The sequence below is a fragment of the Sarcophilus harrisii genome, chromosome 4 (genome assembly GCF_902635505.1).
Source record: "Sarcophilus harrisii chromosome 4, mSarHar1.11, whole genome shotgun sequence".
Lineage (NCBI taxonomy): Eukaryota > Metazoa > Chordata > Mammalia > Dasyuromorphia > Dasyuridae > Sarcophilus > Sarcophilus harrisii.
In genome coordinates, this window is record NC_045429.1 from 143,297,219 (window position 1) to 143,319,337 (window position 22,119).

At 32.8% G+C, this 22,119-nt stretch overlaps 1 protein-coding gene across 2 annotated transcripts in view; it reads right to left on the reverse strand.

Annotated features, from left to right (window-relative positions):
* Positions 1-6,230: 6,230 nt before the first annotated feature.
* The window catches only part of TAB2 (TGF-beta activated kinase 1 (MAP3K7) binding protein 2), a 104,710-nt gene continuing 88,821 nt past the window's right edge, over positions 6,231-22,119 (reverse strand). Inside the window, exons 4-7 of one of the 2 annotated variants that reach the window (XM_031937646.1) lie at positions 17,432-17,592; positions 17,120-17,213; positions 16,123-16,203; positions 6,231-10,886 (exon numbers count right to left, since the gene is read on the reverse strand). In XM_031937646.1, coding sequence (XP_031793506.1) covers positions 10,744-10,886; positions 16,123-16,203; positions 17,120-17,213; positions 17,432-17,592 — 479 coding nt within the window. In that variant the 3' untranslated portion in view covers positions 6,231-10,743. The remainder of the gene's footprint in view (positions 10,887-16,122; positions 16,204-17,119; positions 17,214-17,431; positions 17,593-22,119) is intronic. The other variant, XM_031937647.1, reaches the window with a different exon arrangement.

The window sequence follows — 22,119 nt, forward strand, 5'->3', positions numbered from 1 at the left end:
GGACTGTTTATTATTCACCTTTCTTTTTATTCCCATACCTCATAGTACACAGTAGGCACTTAGTAAATTCTAGTTGACTGATTTTTCCATGAACAAAAATTCATAATGTTCTTATGCTCATATTGATGAATTACTATTGCATTTTTACCACAAAATATCTACTTGCATGTATTATATGTCCCCTTCTACTTTATGAATTCAAGGGCATGCAGGAGACATGATTTATCTTTGTATTTTTCCTGAAGTATCAGTACCCAACTGATACTTCGCAATAGCTGCAGAATTAATGAAAATAATACGCTCAAATTTGCAGATACTAATATCCCTGAGAAATGTTTTAAGTCACCTTGAAATTTGAAAAAATGGGACAAAATTCAGGAAAAATAAAAAGATGTCAGGCACAGATATAGCAGTAAACAACATAGCAGAAAGATGATACTGACCACTCTTCTCATTTTCACAAAAGAAAAAAATTAGGAAATAAAATAAGAAGAGGGAATGATTTTGCCAGATACAAAAACCCAAACCACTGATAAACACAGGAATATGTGTGGCGCTTTCATCCTTTGAAATAAAAAGTGACATATATTTGATGTCCCTTAGATCAACATTTTACAAAGCAATATGGCTATGGAATATTTGGGGGCTAATCTTTAGGAAAGATAATTAATACTCCTAGTTTGATAAAAGTGAAGGTGGAGAAATTGTGGAACAAAACAGAATAAAATATATTTCCATATCCTAAAAATGCCATATACTGACTTAATATACCATTTTAACCCCTTCTCACTCCATATTATGCTCTGGACCTCTTAGTTTTCAAGGTTCATTTTGTGGAAGATTTTTTGTTTTTTAATCATATACTTAAAAGGAGCATCTTCTAGCAAATACTCTTCACAGAAGTTCCACAGTGGACTTGGGACAATGTTTTATAAAAGTACTTTAAGTGTATAGTCTCTGCATACCTTTCAATCCCTTGCATTCTGGTCTGCTTTCTCATAGATCCTCTTAAGATTCATAATGCTCCTATGCCTATATTGATGTATTACTATGACATTTTTACCACAAAGTATATACTTGCATGTATCACGTGCCTCCTTCTACTTTATGAGTCCGAGGGCATGGAGGAGACATGGTTTATCTTTATATTTTTCAATGTATCAGAGAATTTTCTTTTGTCCTTTCACCATTTTAGGGGAACAACTCAGTTTGTCTATCACTTAGTTGTCTTTACTCTTTTTTCCTGACCATCATATATCTTTTTCTGGTTATGCACATACTTAATATCTTTTATATAATTTTTTGGTAATGGAATTATTGGTTAACACAATGAAGCCTGTTTATGCCCATTCATTAATTTTTCTATTGCTTTGAATTGGATAATTCCATGTCTATAGTCCTTCCCAAAACACAGATATTGATGACTAATATGATGATCTGTTATCTAACTTCATGTCAATCTGAATAATATGCTTATTCGCTACCTTGTGTTCTTTACATAGATGATTAAAATTGTATCTATTTCTCCTAAAAGTATTGTAGTGTAAGTTCAATGGCATTATTCATTTATCAACAGGAACAACTAGTGACCCTCACCACTGATGGAAATGTTTTTCTTTGGACTTCCCTTTCACAGAATGTGTTCTATGATATTGGTTGTATAAGAACTTGATCGAAAAACTAAATCATTTTATCTCTTTTTAAAGGCCTTACAGACTGAGCAATACTTCTCTAATGAAACAACCATAGATTACATCATTCACAACGTATTCATTTTAAATCACAGGATAATGGAGTGAGTTGGAAGGGACCTGAAGAAGCTATTAAATCCATCCCAGCACCCCAGCAAATGGGGAAAACTAAGGTATAGAGAAATTTCAACTACTAGAGGGATTCATAGTATCTAAGGTATGATGTGAATGTAGGTTTTCTGGACTGGAAGGGACAGGCAAAACACTCAAAACATATAAGGAGAGAGGGATAGAGAGAAGGAGTTAATTTTTTTTTTAAAGACCCACTAAAGAATGTAGTGGGTATAATGAATTGGTAGAATAAAGACAGGGAAGCTAATTATAACTAGGTATGAAGTGGTAAAAACTTTGATCAGGTTGCTTGGTACTGGAAAAAGCTTTGCTGAACTGAATGTGATGCCAGTAAACAGTTAAAGATATAGGACTCAAGTTCCATAATGAGACAAAGGCTCACTTTGTAGATTTGGAAGTCTCTCATGTACAGATGTTATCTAAAGCCATAAGAATATATAAAATCTGTTGAGGGTACAAAGAACAGAAGAGAATCAAGGATCCTGCCTTGGATTATGCCTGAATATAAAGAATTGAGAGGAACTGAGGATAGAATTTAATAAAAAGAATTTAGAATCAAGACAGTGTAATGTCAAAATAACGGAGGAAAAAGGGGACTAATGTAAATGCAGTTAGATGGGCAAGCAGACAAGAATTCTGGGTTTGAAGTCAGGAAAATATGAGTTCAAAATCTGTATCAGATACTAATTAGTTCTGTGCCTCTAGAAAACCACATTACCTCTTTGAGCCTGCTTCTTCTTCTATTAAAAAAATAGGAGATTGGACTCAATGACTTTTAAGATTCCTTCTATCTCTAAACATAATTCTATGAAGTTTTAAAAAATTAGTCCAGGAATATGAAGGTAGGTCAGATCATTGAATAACTGAGAGACCACAACTGGGAGGGAGATCTTTCAGAAGAGATTTTTAGAGTGGATGATGGTATCTAAGAATAGAATTTAGATTTCTAGATGATGGCTTAAAAGCTCTCAGCTACAAGGTAGTGTGTAAAGACTGGCAGCATTTATTGTATTAAAAATTGAACAAAAAGGCTTTTAAAATAAAAAAGTAGTAAAGGATAAAATTGCCCATTTAGGTTCATAGTGAATAGCTACAATAAAAATGAATAGCAATAGATAAAATGAATTCATAAGATGAAAAAGTCCAAGAAAGGAACCAATAGTAAAACCTATTACCTCAAATGCTTGTAACAAAATCAAATTTTAGACCACAAACAAGAATCTAACACAAGGAGGCACATTTGATCACATGTAAAATTGCTGAATTGAAACCCTTATTTGGAATAAGACCCATTTCAGAAAAAAATAGGAAAGGTAAAAGTGAAAACAGGATTGGAAAATAAAAGTGAAAAGGCATACTCTTGGGAGGAAAGCCAGGAACCATACTAGGGAGGGGGGTGGAGGGGTGTGTGTGTGTACCCATGCATGAATAAAACTGGTGAGCAGAAATAAAAAGAAATGTAACTAACTTCCTTCATTTTGACCACTTGATTTAGAGTTCAAGAAATAGGTCATTTTTATGGATAGCAGTGTTTGGGTCCTGCTTTCTAGGGCCCCCAAGTTGGAGTGACAAAACATACTGTTGCTTTCTAGATCTCCCACGCTGGGGTGATTAAAATATACCATCTTAGTGATGTGGTGGGACTCCTGAGGATGGTGAAAATATGGAGTCCATTTATTCCCAATCTTTCGCCCTTGTATACCCTAATATCAAACAATACTGGGCAAAGTATGTACTGCCCATGTGGGATCACATAAACAACTTGCTGTTGCGTGTACATGACTCTTTTCTACTTGTTATCACTCTGCTTTATTCACAACACAGGTCGTCACCACCCCCTGACTTCTCAGGAAGGCCAAAAACCTTTAGGGGAGATGGGGAGCTGAACCAGACATTGTTAGCAGGTTCCCTCTGAACTGAAAGGTCTTATACCTCACCCAGAGTTCCCCCACTATCTGTGGCCCTCTACATAGTCGCATAATACAGTATTTACTAAGGTTAAATGGTACCAGACCTGGGAAATTAATACAGGGAATTTCCAATTGAGAAATTTCCTCTTCTTCAATTTAAGGAATTGCCTAGAGTACTGAGATTATGTGACTTAGTTGGTGTAAAATAGCTATTATGTGAAAAGACCCACTTCTTGGCTTTAAGGCCATTTAGTTCTCCTTCATACCAAGCTAACTTTCAGATTGTAGTAGTAATAAGAGACTTAAGTTCTCCAGAAATAAAGCTTTCTGTTAGAAGTGCAGCCAATGATTTCTCTATTTGTCCTAATGTTAATTTTATCCATCAAAAAGTACAGGCACTGCTAAAAGAGAAATCTAATCTGGACCTGTCCTCTATGAACTCAAATGACATTGATGAACTATATCTTCAAGTACTGAGAAAAGTGAGAATCATACTTGGTGATACTTAAAAAGGTCACTGAAAATGAAAATTGCTACCAGGCTGAAAAAGAGCAAATGTTTAGATTTTTTAAAAGCGGGGAAGAGAACAGAGTCTGAGCTTCATAGGCCAATAAGCTTATTCTAACTTGGATAAATTCTAGGATGACTAAAGGTGACTACAAAATAACTAGAAAAGGACACTGCCAACTACAAACATCTAGTGCGGCTTTATTAGAGGTCAAACTTGAGTAACCTTTTTTTTTTTTTTTTTTTGGGCCATTATTAAGCAGAACATTGTACATATATTTTAGCAAAACACTTAATAAATTCATACTATCGTTGTCTAAAAGGTAAAAAAGATATAGCATTGGTGATAATTGGACTAACTGAAAAGATTTAAAGAAGTCATCAATGGTTCAAAGATAACTTGGTTCCCTGATAGAGTTTAAAAAAACCTTAAAAGCAGCAATTTTCACTTTTTTTTTTCCCTTGGGAAGAGTTCTCAATGCCTAGACATATTTCATGTTTAACAAATTATTGAATTCTTTCAAGGATTTGCACTTAATTCTGTGACTTATTTTCATTTAGTGACTTGGATAAAGTTTGGATGAACTGTTGAACAAATTTGCAGATAATAGAAAATTGACAACAAAAAAATACCATGGATGAGTTAGAAGAGCCAAAGATCTTCTCAGGCCATCCATCTATATCTATATCTATATCTATATATGCACTGTATTGACACTTAAGACAAAGTGGCTGCTAAATTATAAGGATTCCTATGGGTTGCATACTGATATAATATTGTGGTTTTTTATGCTTTTATTTTATTAAAGTATAAACAATTATATTTTAATCTGGTTCATCACTGGAGTGTTACAGGACTCATGGAATGCTGGACACCTCTAATTGAAGAGGATGAAAATTAAATCATCATATGTTGGACTTTAAAAAATTAAAAGTACATGAAGGGGAGGTATACTTAGATATTTTTCTCTGAATAAAACTCAGGCATTGTAGTGTTTTGCCAGATATATATGAATTAGTGATGTAACATGGCAGTGGGGAAAGAAACCCCCAACACACTAATGTGACTTGGACGTCATAATCTGTGCTGTGTCTTAATCAGACCATGTCTAGATTATGATATTTAGTTCTGGGTGCCAATTAAGGAAAGATAATATGGTGGAAGATATATTTAAGGTTGGCAACTAGGATAGTGAAGGGTTTTGGATCCATGCAGTTAAAACTGATTGAAGCAAGTAAGAGATGTCTGGCCTACTCAGAGAAAAATGAGCTATATTTAAATATCTGAAAGGCAAAAGCACAGTTCTGATTAGTTCCAGAGGGCTGAAACTAGGAGTAAAAGGAGAGTTACAAAAAAATTAAATGTAGACTTAAAGCCAGGAAAGACATCCTGAGGAATCCAAGAGAATGAGTTGCCTTAAAATGCAGTCAGTCCTCCTTCATAAGAAATCTTTAAGCAGAAACCAGACAACTTACTGTTTAATATATCATAGTGGAAATCCTTTTTTGAGACAGGCAGGATTAGACAGTCATCAAATTCCTTTCTAACACATTAGTTTGTATCTTCTAATTTTGCTGGAGAAATCAAGGAATTTAAAATTCTAATACTTAAATGAACCTCTGTGTGTGGACTAGATTTTCTCTAAGGGGTATATGGTTTTGTAGTTCAGAATATTGCAAATAATTTAACAAATAGGAAGAGTAATTAAACAGTGGCTCAAAGGAAGGATTAGATGGTTTGTGTATCTACAAATTTTTCAGGTGATGTATGTTTGCTGACTGTACCATGGAGATATGTGTAAAACCTTTTTGGACTGCATGTTATAACAGTTTTGTTGCATAGATGATGTGGGAAAGCAATACTCTCTCAGAAGGAAAATGAGAATGTATAAAAAGGTGTGAATTTTTGAAGGCCAACAGACTAAAGTTTATCTGCTGGGTCAGTTTTAAGTATGAGACAAATATGCAGAGCTGACAAACACTGAAGCAATTCCTTTGAAGAAAGTATTTATTTTCCTGGAGAAGGTGTAATTTGCCTGTTATGCTTCACCATAAAATACATTTTTTTCCTTAAGATAGCTGGACATTTAACAAAAACATAAAAACACTTTCATCCTTTGTTAACCTTCAATAACTTTATAATCTTTTCCATTAGCAACTAACCTTGGAATTAAATGGGGGAAAAGGACTAAATTACAGAAACTGCAAACCTGATCCTACTAAAGAGATGCCCCATAGATTAACTTCAGAGATAAATGGCATAAAACTTACCTTTGTAATTAGTACCGTTAATTAAGAATTTTAAGGTTTTTTTTTTTAAAGTTCACCAAATGGCAAAGCCCCACACAAAATTCATGAATTCACTGTTTGAAAATAGTACTTTTCTTTTTCTTCTGAGAACTTTAGAAATCCCATTCATCTCTACAACCTCTCTGTGAGCTGGGTAGAATACTAGGATGTTTATTTCTACTTTAAAAGACAAGAATTTGAAGTCTACAAAAAAAAGACAAAGTAACTTTTCTATGGTTACACAGTATAAATAAAGTTACAATTTTTCTGGCTCTCAGAGTCCAGTAGTATGTAGACTAAGCTGCCTTTAATGTTTATTTACGTACATTTATATCTATAAAAAATAGCAGTTTTAAGGGAATTGTTACTAGTCTTATGATTTGTCTAAATAGTTACATTCCTTCTATGTAATAGCAATTCATTCCTTCTATGTAACTATTACTCTGATTATAAGCCAGAAAGCTTATACTAAAATGAAATATTATTTGACATTGAATATAATTGTAACCATTTAAAATTGTCCTTTAATGTCAGATTCCTAAAGATATTACACAGATAAAAAAAAACCACAATTTAACAAATACAAAGCTGTTAAATTGTAGTCCCTCAGAAGAGGTATTTCATTTTCTCCAGGTAGCCCAATTACATTTACCCATGTATAAGTAACTTGACTTAATAGGTAGTCTTGAGCCATTTAATCTTCAAGTAAAATGGATATTAATAATGTAATTTTATATCTTTAAATTAAAAATTTTCTGATTCCATTTGATATATAAAGAGATGATTTAGAAGAATTGTTATTCTAGAGTAGTAGAAATATGAGATCATGAAAAATGAATTAACATATCAATCAACTGTTTAACTGTTTAACTCTTAAATTACTGGTTTAATACAATTGAGACAAATAGCAAAATCCAATTTAATTGAGGTATGAATAGGTTCTCTAGTTTACTTTTTAGCTGTTAGTATTTCTGTTGCTAACAGGGATGGGAAAAAGGGACGAATTCACTGTCAATTTTCCCACTTTTTTTAGTGCAGCATTGTTCTTTTAAAAAAAAAAGCAGGTTAAAACAAGTTCCTTTTTGGTCGATGTGTTTTGTGAAACTGCTCAATTCCTACTTTCCAATATTAAAATAACCAAGAGTAGGATATAGCTCAGATTGGTCATTCATGTAATAAAAGCAATTGGAATTTCCAAGGAAATGTATAATCAATTCTCTCAAAATTGGGAAAAAAAAAACACCATAGATATTGACACAGAAACATGAAATGCAACTTAGTAATACGTGCTAGCTGTTGGTAAATAAGAGCAAAACTGACAAATCTCACAGACATATTTCCCTGAGTTTAAACAGTTTACACCAACTGCCTAGAAATACATTTTTAAATGCAAAGAACACCAAAACCAAGGAATAATTAGTGATCAGAAACAAAAAGGCTCCAATCTTTCCATCTCAGGTTTAGACTATTACATTCCACTTCAATAATTTGCAAGTACTCTAAAGACTGTAACATGTGCTGGCATCACCTTCTCTCAGGGCAGGACGTGTTTCTTTCCTTTGTATTGCATTTCAAGACAGATTTACCCGTGTTTTTTCTAGTCCCTTTTAATATCATGCCTTACTTTTATCACCATCTTAAGAGAAATGCTTATTTTGTTTCTGTTCTCAAGGTCAAAGTCTAAATTTGAAAGTTATCTGAAACCACTAAGTGGATTTTAAGATTTTATTAGTGGCTTATCCTAATCCCTCCTTTCTAAGAAAACAAAGACCCAGAGGGGCAAAGTAATTTTCCTAGGGTCACAAAAAGACAGAAACAACTGTCTAAGTCAGGCTGTGAGTCTAAGCCTCCTTCGGCTGCCACACCTAATTGCTCCTTCTACTATACCACACTGTTTTTTTCACTTACTTTCATCACAGGGGTGAGTCTCTAAAATGGGGGACAAATACAAGGAAAAGTTGTATAAATTAAGACTCCCACCATAAACCATTAAAAAAGGACTTACTGTTTACTGTCCTGGCTCATTTGAAAGATAAACAACAGATAATTTTACAGCCTTTTTTTTTTTTTAAACCTATTGTGGAGAAAACTGGGCAATGGTCTTATGAGAAACAATCTAAGAGAACCAGTCTAAAACCATAATATGTAATTTGTGCATTTTAACTTCTTTTCCTGGTTCAAATGGTTATTTAATGTTCCATTGGAGTACACTTACCCACTGTTCTACAAGGTTAAAAACAAGTCACAAAATTCAACATTAGAATATAACTTTTTTTAATTTTTATAAATAACTTATCTGTTACAAAGACAGTTTGCCCATCTAAATCACAACCATCAACTCAAGATATCCAAATTAGGTTTTATTAATAAAACAGGTAAAAACTGATTTATCAATCTTCACATAGAACTGCAGATGAAGCTGAAAAAACAAGGCCCCATTTTAGAAACAAAATGCATCAAATGCAAGTGCTTTGGTTCTTCTGCCTAATTACTTGGGATTGTCATATTTCTTCCCATTTACAAAATGCAAAACCCTCAAAGCCAAGGCTTTTGCATTCACTTAGACTGCTTGTAATTATCCTGTTCCATTTTAAAATGTCCACTTGCAAATGTTTACTGTGGATGACAGTCTACTTTGTCTCTTGCCTTTTGCTACATTTTTGTACTTCCTTTAGCCTCATCCTAAGTGCTGCTACAGAAATCCTTTCATGTTGTCCTTTATAAATGCATACTGTCATTCCTTTTGCTTGATTTCATTCAATTACATACATTCCTGATCATCTGAGTAGTTTTCCTTATTAAAAAAAATAATCAAAATAAAGAGATGCTTGAGGTTTGCTTCAGTGTTCAAGTCTGCTTGTTGGCTTTTCCTTTTCCAGCTTTTCTTCTGTTTTTCCTAAATATGGCTAGCCTCATTTTATAAATATGTGACACTGCCACCAAGTCAGGTTTAGAAACTGATTGCCCAAATGGTAAAGTATTTAAAGTTCTCTCAAAAAAGGAGGTGGGGAAGGGAAGAGGGGAGTTTATGTGATTCAGTTGCTGGTTTTGATATTGTGTGTACTTCACTTCCTCAATAAATATCTCTTGAAAGTTCTGCAACACCCCAGGCGGATGAAGCAAGCTTATTCTCGTTGTTCTCTTGGTAGGTTGAAGATAATCTGTTGTTTTAAGTTGCCTTGTGAAGGACAGAACACTGTTGAGTCACCCACCATAAAATTCATTATTCAGAGTGAACTAAATGCATAAATCTTCCCATATTTCCTGCATTTTTAACCATGCTGAATCTGCAGGTCTTCACAGTACAGCATTTGCAAGGGCAAGGCACAGAATGAGTAAAGTTATTTTGTGCATAGTTTCATTTCATTAATGCTCTTTTTTATTTTTAGGCATTGCTTCTCTCAGATAAAAGCTTTTAAAAAAGGACATGATCGTGCTTAATCACTAAAGGGGAAAAAAAAGAAAGTTAACAAAAGACTATTACACTATACATAGAGAAATACGAGAAAATAATAAAGAAAAGAAGTCACTTAGAGCAGGCTCCAGAGCTATGTACAGTAAGAAAAGCAAGGGTATTTCACCATTTGTCCTCTACAGACAATGCACACCGTTTCCCTTCTCATCTTTAGACATGACTGGACTGATGCTAACTTCACAGAGTAGAGATGTTTTCAGGGAAGACAAAGACAAGGCCAAAAGTACCACAGAATCGTCAAGTTCTTCCCCTATCCATTGGCACTAAGTGGCAGCAAACAGTTTAAATAGTTAAATCTTGTTCCTTTTAAATTTTTACCACCTATGTAGTGTTTCACTGAAAGCTTTAAAAAAACAACAAAAAAGCTACCATTCTATTCCTTTCCCCTGTCAAAATTCAGTAGTGACAAAGGGGAAAACGTTGTTTTGGGAACACCCACGTATTGAACACCAAGAATTATCCTTAATGGGATATCGGTAATACTGTCCATGGTTTAGGCAGCCGGCTACCAAGTCTTTCAGTAGATTACCTTTCATCTGATGAATTTCAACTGCCTGCAATGCAACACTGAGGTATTATTATCTCTGTGGGCTGCCATTTAACATAAGCAAAACACCATCTTGTCACACCTTCAATTTTGCAAAATCCTATGTAATAATGAAACATTTATTCCCCAATGACAAAATAGTTCCTTGAAAATCTGTTATGGTTTTCTAGAGAAGATTTTGGGCCTTGTGGCTCAGAAATGCCTTGGCATCTCACACTGTTCACAACGGATTAAGGCTGGATGATTCAAAAAGGTACAGGCAGTACAATTCCACTGAGCTCCCTCATCTTCTTCTGTGTCTTGAGATTTTGGTGTTTTGGCAGTGGGCCTTTGATCTGCAAGCAACCAAAACATTTTTAATTAGAAATCAAAGCTGGGGGGGGAAATTAAAAGGTCTGTTAAAATATCAGATAATTTGCGTATAATGTTGGTATTGTTATATAGCATCAAGTAATAGCTTAACCATCATATCACATTATGATATCTCCCCTCCCTTTTTCTTCCCCTTGCTTTTTTTCCTGGGGAACATTACCACTTATATATGTTATTTAAATGTCACAATATTCCCATGTGTGTATGGGGGTTGAGCACCATCTTTCCTTCCCCCCCTCCAATTTATAATAGGAGAAAAGAGATATAGATACAGAGAAGCTAATTTGATCTGAAGCAACCCTGTGCTTTAAGCTTTAGTTTTATTTTGCTTATATTAAGTGGTAGTGAAAAAAATTCTTAAATGTGCCACAATAGCTTCTGAAGTGGTATTCTGGAAATACCAAGTAAAAATACCAAGTATGAATGTCACTGAAGTCCAGTTTTATTTCCTACTAGAGTAGCATAAAAGCTTTTTCTTCTTATATCATCTGTTTCTATATTGTGAACATTTTGTTTCCTCTCTATATTATCTTAAAAATGTGACTCAATCCACTGCCTCTGAGAGAAGTGGGAAACTTAAGGGGAAGACTGAGGCACACACAGTCCAACATGGTTAATGAATTGATTTATTTTGCTTGGTTATACTTATTTGTTACAAAATAAGTATTTTTTACATTAGAGAAAAAAGACTAGAAATAATTATACCAAAAGAAAGAAAAGATCATTAAAACTTTTTTTTTTTTAAGCAGAACAATAAGGTTCAAAAAGAGAAAGCCAAAGAAACTGGTATATTAGATTTATCTTCTTTTAAAAATACAAGCTATACATAATAGAGATATGTAATTTCACATATGGGCCTCTTCAGTCATCTTTTGCCTTAGTTTGTTGTTGATTGTCAGGTTCAAAATAAAAAATAAAATGTAAACCTTAAGTGATACATTTTCTACCAGTTTTCTTTGAAAACAAATGAGTCAATTTTGAAATGGTTTTAAATTGAATGAAATGCAAAAATTATATCTGGAACAAATTAAGTGGTACAAAAATTCTTTTGATTATTTTGTTTTGTTTCATTCAAAGATCCATTTGGGACTGCTGTGCATTGGGAAGAGCCACTACCACAAGAGGTGCCTCATTCCACTTTCCTTCCCCCACCATGTGGTAGGTCAGACATATCACAAGACCTGAAGTAGATAGAAATCAACAACTCTATTCCATCTATTGAGATGGAAAACTACCAGTCATTACCACCTGCCTTACAGCTGAACTATCCTTTATAGGTTTTCTCTTTCAATTAGAATGAGCTTCCGGAGAGCCAGACAGTCTTTTGTGTCATTCCCCTCTCCCACCCTCCCCGGCCAAAATTCAGTGACAGGTTAGTGAAAATAAAGATGTAATTTTTTCCCTCTGTGTAGGTTCATGGACTCTTGAAATTTATACACTTTGGGGGTTGAAAGGACTTCTTATGAGCCCCAAGTATGAGCCCCTGATATCAAGAGTTGGTAATCTGTATTGGTGGATTACATTAAAATGTAAATAAAAGGGCAATTATAGAATGATGCTTTCAAGTATGCTCAATATATAGAAAATAAAGAATTTTCTTCTATCAGGTGAATATAGACTTTTTTCAGCACATTGGAAGATGATAGGATAATGAGAAATACATTGATTCCTGGAATAACTCTGAGGTTGGTAAAGGAAAAAGGTAACCTATTTTTAAAAATCCTCCAGTGGTAATTCTATCTTGCATTATTATCAACATATATGTAATTGATTTAGCTGATATTTCATTTCAGAATAAAAGGGAAAATGCAAGGTAGATTTCAGATTAGGTTGCTCTGTAAAATCTAAGCTGATAACCAATTTTAATAAACAGATTTAAGAAGCAAAACCAATTTCATGAGTTAAAATAAAACCAACTTTTTACAAAAACAAACAAAAACCCCAACTAATATTGCCTTCTGAGAGCAATGATACTTATAAATGTATCTGAGGGCAAAGGCTTCATTTTTATTTTTAATTTTTATTCAAGAAAATAAATTATTCAATTTCTAATGAAAATATATGATAATGTTTATTTTTGTAATAGAGTTTTATGTAGTAAAGATCTTTCTACAGTGAAGAATTATGTCATGTTCAAGAACAGAAAATACTTATTAGGATAGGCATGATTACTTAAAAAAAAATTCTACCAAAAGGGGCAGCTAGATTGCAAAGTGAATAGAGCATTGGCCCTAGCATCAGGAAAGCTAGCGTTCAAATCCAGCCTCAGACACTAGGTGTGCTGATTCTGGGCAACATCGACTGTCTCACTAAAAAAAAAAAAAAAAACTAAGGAATTTAAATTTTATTCATAAACAAACAACAAATACTTTAATCATAATAATAATCAATACCCATATTCAGTCTTGTATTGCCAACATAACAAGATTTTGATGATACCTAAGATAATTTCCTAAAGTTGCTTCTCTTCATATTTCAGCTCTATTGAACAATGAAAAAGATTAGGTGTGTTTGCATTCTTGGTTATTCACCAATGTACATTTGAACCAAACATCTCCTCTATGGTTCTAAGGTGGTTATGTGTATGAAAATTTACAAATTCTCAATGTCCTTAGTCTCAACTACACTGGACTATTGGGGGTTATATTGAAGCATTCTAAAAAGCATTCAAATACTATTAAAATTGGCCTAGGAAGATAGCTTAAAAACTATAAATTTTGTTGCTATGCTAAGTAGGTAATGAATAATGAAAAGTTGACTAAAGTTTGTATAGATGATCATATGCTACAATAAGAAATTTGTTAAATGAGATATAATTTTCTCTTATCAAGTAGGCTATTCTATCAATGAAGATGTTCTATTTCTTAAGGTTTAAATTTAAGGAACAAAAGACATGAAAATAAAAAACAGTATTTAGGGTAAAGCTCTCTGGGACAAAAAAGATATTTATCTTATTTTATTAAATACCCACAAGGCTCAGTTTAATAATCAGGAAGCTCTCATAGATGGTTTATTTGTGCATAGGACAATCAAGAATTTTTTTCATTAAGAGGAAACTATCAATACTTTGCTCAAATACAAACATCAATTTTCAATATGGTAACAATCAAAAGCTATATTTGTGTTGCATTACTCTGAAAGCAAAAAATATATTTTTCTAGAATATGAACCCTAATGACTTATGCTAGGCAGTCTAAGGTATCTTGACAAAGAAATAATGGTATTATTTATAGAATGTAACAGAAAACGTGTAAAGAAAAATTAATTTTAGAAATGTACTAGCCAAAAGGAGTATATATTAAGAAAAACTTACAGTGTAATTAAAAATGTAGTAAAATGCAAACTTCTGAATTCTCATTAACATAATACAAAAAATTAAAATTTCAGAAAATGAGCTGTCTCTCTCCTGACTCCCCTCCCTGCTCCCCCAACTCCCAGTACTTGTAAAAAGCACTTTGTATTCTCTTTCACAATACAAAATCTTCCACTTAAGGCAGAACAGATGATGCTATGTTAATTCATAGATGAACCAATATAGGCAGAAATAATTTAGTATATTTCAGTACTTCTGATTCACTATTAGAAACTCACAAGGTTTTTAGTTTCTGTGCATGACACTTAATAGGTTTTAGCTTCGGTGGAATAAAATACTTAAAAGATGATTCTAAAACCATTATAACACAGCCTCCTTCCCTCTAGGATAAGTTTTGAAGCCAATTTTGCTGCCTCAATTTCACCTGCATATAAAAGCAAGGACATGTTTTTTAATGGATGAGTTCAAGTAAAGAAGTTTACTGTCCCAACTAGTCATATTTTCAGACTGAATTTGGAAAATGTCAATCTACTTCTAATTGCTACTGAATTTGTTTCTACTATTTCCATTCTTTATTACTTTTATTCTCCTTGATGGGAAAATAAGATTTATTTTGGCCACTCTCATACTTGTTTCTTTTCCTTTGTTCTCCTTTTCCTTTCATTTTATTATCACTGGAATTAGTATCATGTCACTACTCTTATCTAAACTACATGAATTCTTTCAGGATACATATATAATTGAGCTTTTAAAAAATACCTTTTCTGGCTTTAACCATTTATTGTTTTTTTTTTCCTGTAATTCAAACTAAAACTTTTCACTCATTTACGTTTATAATCCCTGCTATATAAAAAAAACCACAAATTCTTAACATTCCTATTGTTTTTAGAGAAAATTTTCACTGCAGATTATTACTTTTTTGTGTGCATACATATGCCCTGAATTTTCAGAACCGACTATTAATTGTGGCAACCAGTATTTATAAAGCATTAATATGGTATCACAGGATTTATAGCTGTAAGATCATTTAGAAATCAACCAACTTCCTCATTTTATGGCTAAGAAATACTGAAGATGATTGGACAAAAGGAACTTTCTTGACCATCATCACATAAATAGCAAGAAGTTGAGCCAGAATTTAAACTTGGGGCCCCTGATTCTAGATTCAGGATTCCTGCTGCTAGATCACAGATTAACTAAATGTTTTTTTTTTCATTTGAAATTTTCCTAAAAAGGCTGATCTATTTTTCATGTCAATAAAATCCCAATATTACAACTTTTTGATACTAATGAATACACCAATAGCCTGCTTCACTTTATTCAATATTTATATTCCTTGAAAAAAGTGTGTATAAGTCAAGTCACACTGTAAATATATTTCAGGTGCTCAATTAATCCTTTAAAACACAAATAAGGCATCCCTAGTAATTTAAAATAATCTCATTTTCATATATGAAATCTTCTAAATGCAAAAAATTCTTGTATCTTCCCTCTTGAAAAAGAATTTCTCTAGGATGTAGTCTCCCTTATCAAGAATCTAAAAACTCACCCAAAATTGATAGATGAGGGCAGTCATAATATGACATTTCAGAACCCAAAATTTTGCATTTGGTGAATATCTTGTAAGACTCAATATTTGGGTAACAGATAATAAAAACTAATGCATGCAAAAATTAAAAAAAAAAAAAGGATAATTGTATTAACACAACTATGAAAATTTTTCCCTCAAATCCAAAGTAGGAAAAAATTATTTTTATGAATTCACTAGTAATGGAAATAGATTAAATTATATGGTGCTCAAATGATGTGATCCTAAAGTAGAAGTTGTTAAAAATAACATGGGATTTAAAAATTGTTGTTTTTCAAGATGATATTTTTTCACATACCTTTGGGCTTTGGTGGCATGGGACCTACAAATCCAATATTGTCATAAAAGTTATGAATTGCGCTGGGATTAAAATGTGGTCCTAAAACAAAAGATAGTTTTTTTTTTAATCTCAAAAAATATTCTTTTTGTAATAATCATCAACAACATATGAATATCAGAAATTTTTTTTCACTGATTTCAAATTATAGTTAATTCTCAGGGAAGTGTGAGTTTACTCTTAATTTTGAATCAAGGGTATATTAGGAAAGACATTCTAAGAAATGAGGTAAGAGTAGCACAATTGAAAGTAATTTGGAGATCAATCTCTAGAATTCTCTTTAAAGAATACATTTTAACCTACAATTGTGTTGACTTCCCTCATCTCCCTGAGCTTTTTCTACTTCTCTAACTCTTAAGTTTAAGTTTACATATGGCTAAATGAAATTATAAACAAAGTTATTATACATAATATCTGTTGGTTATTTCTACTGTGTGTAGAAAACACAAAGTAAATAGAGGGAAAAGTATGCACCATAGAAACTTATAAATTTACAAGTTACTTTATCTTCCCTCTTTTAATGTCAAAGAAAATTTTGACTACTTTTTTACTGAAATAGAGACCTTTTTCTTTGTGTTCAATAGCAAGGGCTTTGAATGGTAAATGAAAAAAAAGAGAGGAGAGGCAAAAAATAAATCAATGATTCACTATTTAGTAAAAAAATCTACTTGAAAATATATTTCTTTTTACTAATTCTTCAAATACTAAAAAATGATGTACCAGAATAATCCTTCCTCTTTATATAAGAAAAATAAAAAGCTAGCTTAGACTAACCAGAGATATTTTCTAGCAAATTGAGAATACAGTGGAAATCTTAATTTTCTTAATGAAGTATGCTAGTAGATAATCAAATATTCAAATAGGATTATTAATTGTAAATGATTATTTCTAAGTAACAGAAAAAGTAAATTAATTGAGAAATATTTTCAGATGATTACACACTGAGTCAATACTTTACCTCTGGCTTGAAAAAGATCAATTTCTTTGGTTAGACAGTCAATGTCAATCTGCAGCTGTCTATTACAACTTCTTAATTGCTGCATTTCTTCAAGCTGAAAAATAATTCCAATTAAGATGGATCTCTGTTTAACCCTCAAATATTATTCAAGTTAAGTTAGTCTGGGGAAAGGAAGTCTAATACAGGGAAAGAAACAGGAAAAAAAAGGTTTTAATTGCAATTTTGTAGAAATAAGTTAGATTTTTAATGAAAGGGCACCCTGGCTTTATGATAAGAAATATAGTAACAATAGCAGCTTTTATTTAAACTTACTGAAGGAATTTGGGATATAGAATTCGATCTTTTTAGACGCCTCCGAGTTAAATTATTCTCCATTTCATTGACCTCAGATTTTAGTTTATCCAGCTTTTTCTTTTGAATCTCAAGTTCTCGTTGAAGCCGGTCCATTCTGGCCTTCTGATGTACCAGTAAAGCTGCAATACATTATTAGTAAACATAAGATCCTATCCAGATCATTTAAGTATTCATTAAAGCAATACTTAAAATTTCCTTAATGATTCCAAATCTTTTTTTTTTTTTTATTCCAACAGGGACATTTTAAATGCTAACAATATTTTAGTAATCTAAAGTAAAAAGTGTTTCAATTTATTAAAACAAAACAAATATTGATCACTTTTACCAACAGTTTTATTACCTGCATGTTACAATACCAATTCCTGTTCTTCAAACCTAAGGATGAATATGATCATTTAGATAAGTCAAGTATTCCCAATGGACTTCTAAAAGACAGACTTATGTAAATTTTCCACATTCAAATAAATTTAATTGGCATTTAAATAAGCACCTATACTATGTGTCAAGTGCTAAAGACAAATAATTTGCCTTTAACGCTTGATTCTACAACAAATTATTAGGTCAGGTCTGTTTTTTAAAGGTTCTGAGACACCAACACTTCCTGACTAAGTCACTTATCTATGTACTTAAATTTTTTCTTTCTTAAAGGGGGTGAGTACAGGAGGAAGATTTTGATTAAGTTTTACAGCTCTCTTTTGCCCTACAATTTAGTGATTCAATGAATAATTGAATAATTATTATTCAATAATGAATAATTGAATAATTTCTTTTTGGGAATATTTTTCCAATTACATGTGCAAACAATTTTTAAGATGTATTTTTAAAAATTTTGAATTTCAGATTCTCTTTCCTTTCAGTTTCATGTATAGTCATGCAAAACTTTTTTCCATAAAATTAATAATGTCTTAAGATAATGACTAACTATGATGCTGGTCATACCAAAAATTACCATAGTATAGATTATTAAGTGGGATTTGACTTAGAATGGTACAAAGGCAACTAAAAAAAAGGCTCAATGGACCCCAAAACTCAGCTAGGTGAGTTTAGGTAGAGAAGTAGTCCAGGGACTATAATGATGGGCTTGGAATCACTAAAACTTAAGTTCAAATACAGCCTTAGATACTTACTACCTGGGTGACTCAGGATAAGTTATTTAATGTTTATTTACCCCAGTTTTCTCAATTATAAATGGGGACAATAACAGTACTTATGCTGCAGGGTTGTTATGGGGATCAAATAAGATGATATTTGCACAGGCCCTGGCACATAGTAGGAACATACATACCCTTCCCTCTCCCCCTTATTGACCAAAAGACCAGACACTTAACTATAAAATTTACAGGTTTAAATTCCCTTTGGCTTTTTCTTTTCTTATTCCAAGGAAGAACTGACCACATTAAGACTATTTGTTTATTACCTTAAAACAAAAGTGTGGATTCTATTACCTATTAGATTATTAATGAAGGAAAAAGACAGGAAATAGAGCAAGAAAGAATACATAGAAGAAATACTCACCTTTCATTCTCACCTCCAAATTCTTCATCCTCAAAATACAAACTTAGCTAGGTATGCTATCCCTTTTTAAGTTATAAAGACCATTTAAATCAAATTATGTCTATTAAATATCATGCACAGAACAAGTGAATAAGGTATTATCTTTGATTATGGTGGGACTGATCTTCCAAACAGATTTTTAAACTTTCCACCTCAGATATCCTTGATGGAGAGGGAATGTGGCAAAAAGATATTAAAAATTAATGTTTGGGCATTATTCTAGTTAAAAGGCAGTGGTTCTTGAGCCCCTTAGTCAAATACTTTAAAAACTGTCTTTTGGAGTATGGTAGCTGGGAGAAACACAAACTGCTTATATGTAGGAGGGAGAGTAATATTCCAGATGGGCATGTTTGATTCCGAGAATCTCGGAAAAGCTGTGGAACCAAAGTTGCAAAAGGCACATTTTTTGGTTGGAATTAATGTGGAAGGACTAGAAAGAACACTTCAAAACATCTTTAAAGTTAAAACTTTAGAATAAGCACTTATACAGAAGCATTTCTCAAAATGGGTTTTACAAAGATTAGCTATATAAACCTTCTAAGAGTTATTTGGAGGTGAAAAATGCTCAGAGGACTCTCATGCTATTATCATTCCTTCATCACCATTTTTTCTTCACTTTGGAACAAAAATGTTAACCTTTCATTACTAGCCAGTGAATTAGCAAATAAATAAGCGGGGGAAAATTCTCTGAACATGGGTAGAAACATATTTAATGAGGTGGAAATGTAAAGGCTAATAAAGGGAAGTAAAAAAGATAGGGAGAAGGGTAAGATGGAGTAGGGAAAAAAGAAGTAAATTGTAAGGATATAGACTCTAACTTCTCTCTATTCTACTACTTCCAAAGTAGAGTAGTATGTGTTTGGTTAAGTATAGGCATTCTTGGGACATTGCACTTTTTAAGAACTGATGTAAGAAGAGGAAGAACACATATCAGGCTAGACTATGGAGTGGTAAAAAATTATCATTTTTTTGCTTGAGAAAGGATATATAATTTGAAAGTGAAGTAACAAACAGTGCTATTTTTTCTAGAAATAACATTAATATATAGAAAAAAATTCTTACTGTAGCCACTATTTAGACATAGCAATAGAGTACAACCTTACTAAAAAAAGCAAAATATTGATATTCTTTTCCATGGAGAAAGTTGAGAGTAGAAGGATAACTGATAAAGATAATTATGAAAAGTTTGCTACAGCATAACATCATCATCTAACAAACAGATGCAGTGGTTTAAGAACAATATAGTAGTTAGGAGGTGGATAAATAAGATAATTGGGCTGGTATAAATACAACTTTGGTAGAATAGTATTTTGTCCACATGGTAAAATCTCATAAATCTGGCATCAATTAATCTAGACTTCATGATGGTCAGCAGATAATATATTTTCTATAAAAAAGTGCATGTGATGCAAATTAACAGTTTAAAGAGAGATCTTCTGAGGACTATCAAGTCAGACAGAGGAATCATTATAATGAAAATTAAGGACTTAAAGTCTTGGCATTGAATAATGGTATTGAGGAAACGGTGCTGGATTTGGAGTAAGAAGATCTAGATTCCAAAAGGCTTTGATACTACCTTGTAACCCTGGGGTAATCAATCGAGCATTTAAATATCTTTTATTTCCCGAGTAATAACACAAAATATATATAGGGAAAGAGAAAATTATTTGGCAATTGATTGGATGTGGAGGTGGACAACTCTTCAGTTTTGTCAAAACTGAAGAATTAAGGCTCTAAAGTAGTGATCCTGAGTGACTAAAAGGATGGTATATCCTTGACTGAAATGGGGAAGTTGGGAAAAGGGGGCAAGTTGTTTCATGGGGGGAAATTTTGTAATTTGTAATATACCATTTTGTAATGCATATAGGACTATCCAATGGATGGTTGGTAATATGGGGTTTGGAGGTCAAAAGAAACACTAGGGCTCAATATATAGATTCCAAAATCATCTGCATAGAGATGATAACCTTGGAATTGATGAGATTAGGAAGAAATGGGATGAGACCCCTAGGTACCAGAGTACACAGGAGTAGTCAGGGAGGTTGAAAGAAATAAAAGTAATGTCACTAAAACTCAGAGTGGCCACTGGATTTGGTGTGATCAGAGTTGAGAAGTAAGAGGAGAGTTAAGTGGAGTCAAGAAATAGACAGTTTTAGGAGCTGCTAGATGGTGCAGTGGACAGAGCACCTGTCCTGGAATCAGGAGTTATTGAGTTCAAATCTGGCCTCAGACATTTAACACTTCCCTTGGGCAAGTCACTTAATTCCAATTGCCTTACAACAAATAAATAAATAATAGGCAGTTCCCTTCTCCTTCAATGCCCCATCCCATCTAGGATTATAGGTGTAAAAGGAAGAAAAGTTAGGGAATGATAGCTTACAGGCTTTTGTAGGGTCATATGAAAGGGTTAGAAGAGATGTTGGAGAGAGAAAAAAGATTTAAGAAAGAGGGGAGAAGTCAATCTAGGTCTTAGATGCACCTGTAAAACCAGAGGGTTAGTCCAGATGAGAGATATCAAATAAATGAACTTTACCAAACAAAAGAATCCCAATAGGTTATATACTGACTTAGAAAACTTCATTTTGTTAAACATTCCCCAATTACATTTGGGAGTAAGCCTGCAATTTTCACTGGCAGCATGCTCAGCCTGTGTATGACACCTCTGATCCAAATGCTCTCAAGTCACTTCCAATGCTAAATCCATGTTCTTAACTTTTCACTCAATAAGAATTAAGATTTTACTAAGCTTTCATTTCTCTCAATAGCACTGGAACTCTGTATCATTTTCTTGGCTGATTCTGGGGAACGAAAGTTGTTATAAAAAATTTTATGGACTATAAGCTACTTTTTAAAAGGCATTGAGACTGTCATTAAATTTCATACAGCACCTACGTTGCTCAAGGTACTTGGTCAATACTTACTGAATAAAGATGAATAAAAATAAGAATTTTTAATCCCCTTTATGTTATAAAAATGCTGATTTAAAAAGCACCTAAGTATTGGTCATTTGTTGAACATTAATATATTTTATAACATAATTTATGGGGGTATTTACATGTATTTTAAAATGTGATAAGGTCACAAGTCATCCT